Genomic DNA, 6,184 nt, shown 5'->3' with positions numbered 1-6,184 from the left:
CGGATTGGAAATTTCGTTGACAATTAAATGAATAAGTAACCGTGGACATGGCTTGCAACACTGTTAGTAATGAATGTAGCGCATCACAAAATAATGCCGTTGTTGATAGAGGTAGTGTGGTAAAACAATTTGAAAAAAAAGAAGTCGGCAGGGACTTGCCTGCCACTGAACCTTCGATGACTTGGTGAGGAAAGTGGGTCGCTGTGTAGAGACGACTCACTCCAACAACAATTGTGCATATGATGAGTAGGGCGTACAGCGTAGCACCGAGTCTGCACAAAAGAGGTGGATTTATCACGTATGTCTTAGACAAGAAACTCGTAGTGAAGAAGGCTCTCACTTTTTGCGTCTGTGTTTAATGTAAAGAATCAGCGGCAACCATCCCGCAACAAAGACCATACAATGACCAGAAGGGCTCCCCGGACCAGTTTCACAGGTAATGTCAAATTGCTTTAGCGTCAAATTGGCACTTTTGTGTGATTTAACCCACCAAAATGGACGTTCACCACAAATTGCCCTGTTTTCAAAGCAAGCAATCATTAATGCAGTCAACTAGTTACAGATTAGCTGCCACCTTAAAGGCATCCCCCTCCTAAAAGCGGGGAGGAGAAAGGAAACGTACCACTTCAATGCACAATTAAGCCACTCGGAAAAATTTATCGACAAAAGAGTGGCAGAGCCGAGAATGGGATGGAGGAAGAAAGCCAGAGGAAAAGCAAGGAGGTTTACCACAGGCGGAGCACTCAAATGACTGGCAAGAAGAAACACTTCAGATGGCAACTGCAAATGTTGGAAAGAAGGATTAGCACAAAACTGTGTAATGTGATGGTGGTGGATGCCAGATAACTGCGAAAAATAAGAACCTGCTTCCCAAGAATATCATGATACACAAAAGATCTTTACTAAAAGTGCCTCAAAACTCGTAAAAATCACTGCATTAGAAATTACTAACGTATTCTGTGAGATTATAATGTAGTGTTCCGCACATTCATACTCCTTGGGGTAGACATGAAATCGCACAAACCTAAGTCCATGTATGCAGGCAAGTCCACCTCGTAGAACAAATCGGAAAATAAATCCAAACTAAGACATCTTAGAAATTGCATCGACAACGCAGATGGGTACTGACTAACACAAATACTGCACCTTTCATGGGATTGACACTTTAAAGAGGTTAAAGTTGATTCCAGACGAGAAGAAAGGAAATTTACATAGATTTTTTGAATCTCCTTTACTAGCTTAGCACCATAAAGGTAGATACACTCCATGAGTAAATTAGACCGACGCGCCGGCAACGCTCTAACGTCACAACGTATGACAACCAGTTAAAAACAGATACAGTACGACCCAGAAAAAAATTATTGACAAACAAAAAGTAAAACAAAAAAAGAACCTGCCTTGAAAAAGGGATAATATCGCTGCCCAAACTCGCGTTAAATTTGCAAAAGCATAAATTTGCTTTGAGCAAGTGAGTGCTGTTGACCAGCAAGCAGTTTAATGTTGCAGCAAAATTCTTTCGAATAATCAAGATTACTTTTTAATTTAATGTGCTGTCCTATAAGCCGTTAATAATATTAGAAGATTAAGCCATTAAATTTAAAAAACGCATTAAATAGCACTTAAGAAATTCCCGAACTTTTATTATTTTTCTCCAATGCATTAAAAAATCAGCTTGTTATTCTACAGTTTAATCGTCGTGCACAAATTGCTTTTTAGCTGTGTTATTTTAGAACTCCTTAGTTTAACCCGATTTTGAGTAATTGCTAAAGATCTACATATTTTGCATGGCTTATGACTTGCAAAAACTAAATAGCTTTCAACTCTTTGACTTAAACTCATGTGATAGCTATCCATACATATTTTTGCACCCATATACTCCATGCCTATTATAAACACAATAGCATATTTTCCTGATGCTGATCTAGTAATTTATTTGCCTACACTTTAGAATTTTAACTAATAAAATACGAATATTCTGGGCGGGTTTAAAAAAATTACTTTAGAATGTTTTGCTTTGTCATCTGCAAGTCACAGAAATTGTTAAATACGATTTACTTTCGGTATTGCATGTGCTATCGCCCTTGAATGTTTCTCCTCTCGAATTTGTAAATCTTTAGTCTCGCTTCTGGAGCCCATAGGCCTTTTTATTACTTAATTTGACCTTTGTTTTATGGCCGTGCCACCCAATGGAAGTGCAGATATTAAGTGTCTGTGGGTATAACCAATCATCATATTGTGTGATTGTTGATAGGTGCACTCCTTTGGAATAATACTAACGCGCGGGAATCCGGCGTGGTCATAGTGGTCTCAGATACCGCATTTCTTCAGTTTTTGACGTATACTTTGTACTTATATTTACTCCTAAGTCTCGCATGGTTTTTTCTTCACCAAAGTCTTCTTCATATTTTCCAGATTCTTTGAAAAGTCTGCTATTGATTTATACTTCATCCCTGTCCTAGTTTTGACTTAACCATTCTGGTATGCTACTTTGTCATTTTTATTATTAAGGTGTATATTTAGAAAGCATGCCAAGCCGTGGAACTATTATGCATTACTGGACTTGTTTAGTCATTCTGTGGGCCGTGAATGCCCTCATGCAAAGTGCGCAGCAAGATGATACAGGTAATTCAGTTTTTCCTTTAAATTCACATCATAGCTTCTCGCAGTGGGGTGTACAGCGTTCACATAAGCGGAGTGGTCTACTGGGTAGTTTCTTATCGACTATACTCATTTCTGTTTAGGGCGGTACTTCTTTGCCTGATGACATCTCGTCAAATGTTACACACCCATTTGGCTCTTCGGGCAACATAGTGAACGAAACAGATGGTGTTTTAAATTTGCAATTCACACCTAATTATGTTAATTTCAGTCATCAGTTAGTTTACTTGTCTTTATACTTATGTACTAGGGAAATGGGGACGCCTGCTTATGCGGATGTTACCATAACAAACACATCTCCAAATCAATCTTTGCACCTCATATCAATTCAAACATCATCGTTTACGCTGCTATTCGAACCGATAAATGTTGCAGTACGTTAAACTAGCCCCGAATAACATGATAATTATAGGTACTTGAACCACAACAAGCTACAACCATTACTTTACTTTTAGTTGCTAACAAGTTAGGACCCATAGAGGCTGAACTATACGTCACAACAAGTTCCGGACTGGCCAAGTGCAAAGTAGGTCATTTTTTTGTTTTTCAGTACCTAGGTGTATGGGTTCTCCACGCCAAGTAGATATGGCTTGCGTCCACTGAAGGCAAATCGCCTCAGTCTTTCTGCAAAGCATCGGTTTACTTTCAGATTTTCAAATCCTCATCCATTTCCAATTGAGGTAAAACCTTACCTTATTTTAATGTTCCCCTTCTTCATTTTCAATGAACTGCATATGTTTGTCTTTTTGTTAATTTTAGGTATCAAAGCTAAATCTGAGTGCCTCTAACGACTCACAGAATGACGAAAGTCAGGTATTATTTTTGTCGGCGGAAAATTCTTGGGACTCACAACAAAATGCAGATCTTCAGCAGGTCCCGAATTCTATCACTTTGGCGGGTCAGCAGAGAAGTGGCCTGTGTTCCTTAACCCTTTCAAGCACGGCTCCCCAGACGTTGAAAGGCTTTGTTTCCGGAATTATTTCATTGGAGAATGTATCGGCGAGCAATTCTGCAGTGCCGAAGAACTCCTCGTCAAATTTTCTTTTGCGACAGTTCTCCTTCGAACCCACTGTCTTTCTAGTTCCATTTGAATTGCACTTCGATACCTCTTGTAAGTTCGCCTCTTTCATGCTGATTTTTTAGCGAATCTGTTTAATGTGCAGGAGGAAGTCCTTGATTTTGGTAGTACCATACATTCCGATCCGCCTAGACAGCTTCATCTCACGGCTTTCAATCAAATGTCTGTTCCGTCAGCCTTATCCGTGGGTTCACTTTTTTGCTTAATTCTAAGTCCGTATTTTTTCTATTTTGAGTTTTCCCTTGCTTAGATCAATGCGGTGAGTGGGAAGAAGTATCTTGATATATCTTACGATCCAGTTGTTTTTCCCGACGGTTCGAATTATGGGAAGGAGATCGCCACAATCACATTCGATCGTATGTACTGTTCACCCATTATTTGAATAAACTGCAGTGAATTTTGTTCAAATTATTTGGTCTCACTTTATATTTGTGCGGCATAAGTTGAATGTAATCTCCCACTTGTGTTACCTCTTCTGACATGGGTATGGTTCCCTATTTCATTTGTGGCTAATATATTTTATTGTTACGCGGAATCCCTTTTTTGAGCTTTTCACAGTGTTCGATTCTCCTCCACTGCCAATCACCTTGGTCCTTCTGTCAAGCAGATGTCCTAGCATTAAATTTATACAGACCATACTGGACACTGCCATGCGTGGTGAACTGATCAACTACAGATTTGTATGTGAAACACAAACTCACTTCACATTGCTATCGGTCATTTCCGTCTTTTTTTATGATTCTCATTTCCATGTGTTCAATTGTTTCCTGACTTAGCTGAATTTGTATACTGCTGGAATTTTTGCAGCCATTTTGGGGGACGTGCCTGTTATTTACTAAAATTGTCTACTATTCACTAGTAGCTGTCTCACTTAACACACCATCGGAAGATTATGCCGTACACTTTACTGTCTATTCTTGAGTATGCGGCGTCTCACTGTCTGTGCCTTTTTGACCTCCATCTCTCTTGCAGCGGCTGTCGTAGACCGGTTTGGCGATTTTTCAGGCAACGTAGAAGTAGAAACAGATGGACAACCGCCAATCGTTATTCCTTACACTGCATCTGTGTTGCGAGGGTATGTCGTACGTCCACCTTGTTTTATCATCACTACTTTCCAATATCGCTGTTCTCATCTAGATACATTCTTTAAAGGTTTTTGTTAGTCAGAGAATAGCCAAAATTTGAGGCCAACATTACCCGCCTATTAAAAAAGTAAGCAAAGTGGCGGAAGTATTTTGTTCCCTTTATAAACTTAGATCACTCCGGTTCAGCCACAAACAACTGTCTTTTTACTGCGGATATCCGGGCCAATTTGTCGAAAAGATGGTTTCTCTGACAAACACATTCGATTATCCTCTCGAAATCTGGGGCTATCAACTGCCTGAAGCCTATGCTGACCTGTTTGAGGTAATGTAAGCATCACTTTTTTCCTCTTTCCCTATTATTACAAATGAATTCGAACTCTGAGACCTATTAACCTTTGATTGAATCGAGTCGATCTATTTACGTCAGCGCAGGTCTCAAAGTCTTTACCGGCTCACCACTGGTTTGTACACCAGCGTATGAGGTGTTTTTGGTAACAGAATACATTATACTTTAGCAGCCTTTACTATTGATAGTAACACCCAGCCTTGGGTGTGTATTTCCAGCCTTCTTCATTTTTATGCGATTTATTACACCTGCAAATAGGAGAACCACAACTCACCTAGAAACTGTTTCTTTTTTCAAAAGATCTTCAAAGTCATATTAGTAGGATTAAACAGCTTATTCATGACACGTAAGTACATAGTAGCGTAGGCTGTAATAATGAAGTATTTCTATTTTTAACTGATAAAAGGCTCGCGCGATACGAAACCAACGGGATATCGGTCATAATATGGTTCAAAGTTGTTACCTACTAGGGATGTTGTATACGGGAGAATAGTAGCAAGTGATAATAATAAGGCCGGTTTTCAACATACCTCTTATGCATGCGTGCTTACTGTCGTGCTTCTGCTCTCAAATGTGTTTTAAACTCACAGTGAGTCTGTGTACTTTTTCTCGGCCCGTTAAGCGTCACTGCAGTAATCCACGTGATATGCTAAGCCTAGGCACCAGAACTAATATAGCTGAGCTGTCTACTGTCATGGCAACCTGTTATTTTGCGTTTTGGTGACTTGCTGTGCATGTGTTCTCAAAGCTTAATGGTTCCTTTTCGAGAACTATTTAGCTATTTTCCCCTGGGTAATACTTCTCTCGATGGATTTTTTTCAAGCCTCTCGCAAGACCTGTATGCGAGTAGTCCGAAAATGACTATTTGTCCGCTGTTATCATTGTACCCAGTTCCTTTATTTTCGAGCCTATATGCTTCTGTTACCCTATTACACCCGAATTTTCTCTTTTTCTGTCTCAGATCCTGCAAACTTAAATGATCAGAAACTTTTACTCCCCAAAAATGCTTGTCCAGTA

General features: G+C 39.5%; 2 protein-coding genes across 2 annotated transcripts in view; one reads left to right on the top strand and one right to left on the bottom strand. All coding sequences in view use genetic code 11, as the record gives it.

Annotated features, from left to right (window-relative positions):
- EGR_06935 (Glucose-6-phosphatase 3) overlaps positions 1-2,021 on the bottom strand; it is a gene marked incomplete at both ends in the record, with an annotated part of 3,597 nt that extends 1,576 nt beyond the window's left edge. The window contains 3 exons of the mRNA XM_024496184.1: positions 156-272; positions 341-517; positions 1,999-2,021. Of these exons, the coding sequence (XP_024349387.1) occupies positions 156-272; positions 341-517; positions 1,999-2,021 (317 nt within the window). The remainder of the gene's footprint in view (positions 1-155; positions 273-340; positions 518-1,998) is intronic.
- A 504-nt stretch (positions 2,022-2,525) lies between these two features.
- Positions 2,526-6,184, top strand: part of EGR_06934 (Transmembrane protein) — a gene marked incomplete at both ends in the record, with an annotated part of 23,316 nt that continues 19,657 nt past the window's right edge. The window contains 8 exons of the mRNA XM_024496183.1: positions 2,526-2,622; positions 3,114-3,184; positions 3,216-3,338; positions 3,418-3,769; positions 3,802-3,920; positions 3,987-4,092; positions 4,709-4,811; positions 4,993-5,143. Of these exons, the coding sequence (XP_024349386.1) occupies positions 2,526-2,622; positions 3,114-3,184; positions 3,216-3,338; positions 3,418-3,769; positions 3,802-3,920; positions 3,987-4,092; positions 4,709-4,811; positions 4,993-5,143 (1,122 nt within the window). The remainder of the gene's footprint in view (positions 2,623-3,113; positions 3,185-3,215; positions 3,339-3,417; positions 3,770-3,801; positions 3,921-3,986; positions 4,093-4,708; positions 4,812-4,992; positions 5,144-6,184) is intronic.

The sequence above is a fragment of the Echinococcus granulosus genome (assembly GCF_000524195.1).
Source record: "Echinococcus granulosus chromosome Unknown EG_S00066, whole genome shotgun sequence".
NCBI lineage: Eukaryota > Metazoa > Platyhelminthes > Cestoda > Cyclophyllidea > Taeniidae > Echinococcus > Echinococcus granulosus.
This window is presented reverse-complemented; position numbering and strand designations above follow the sequence as displayed.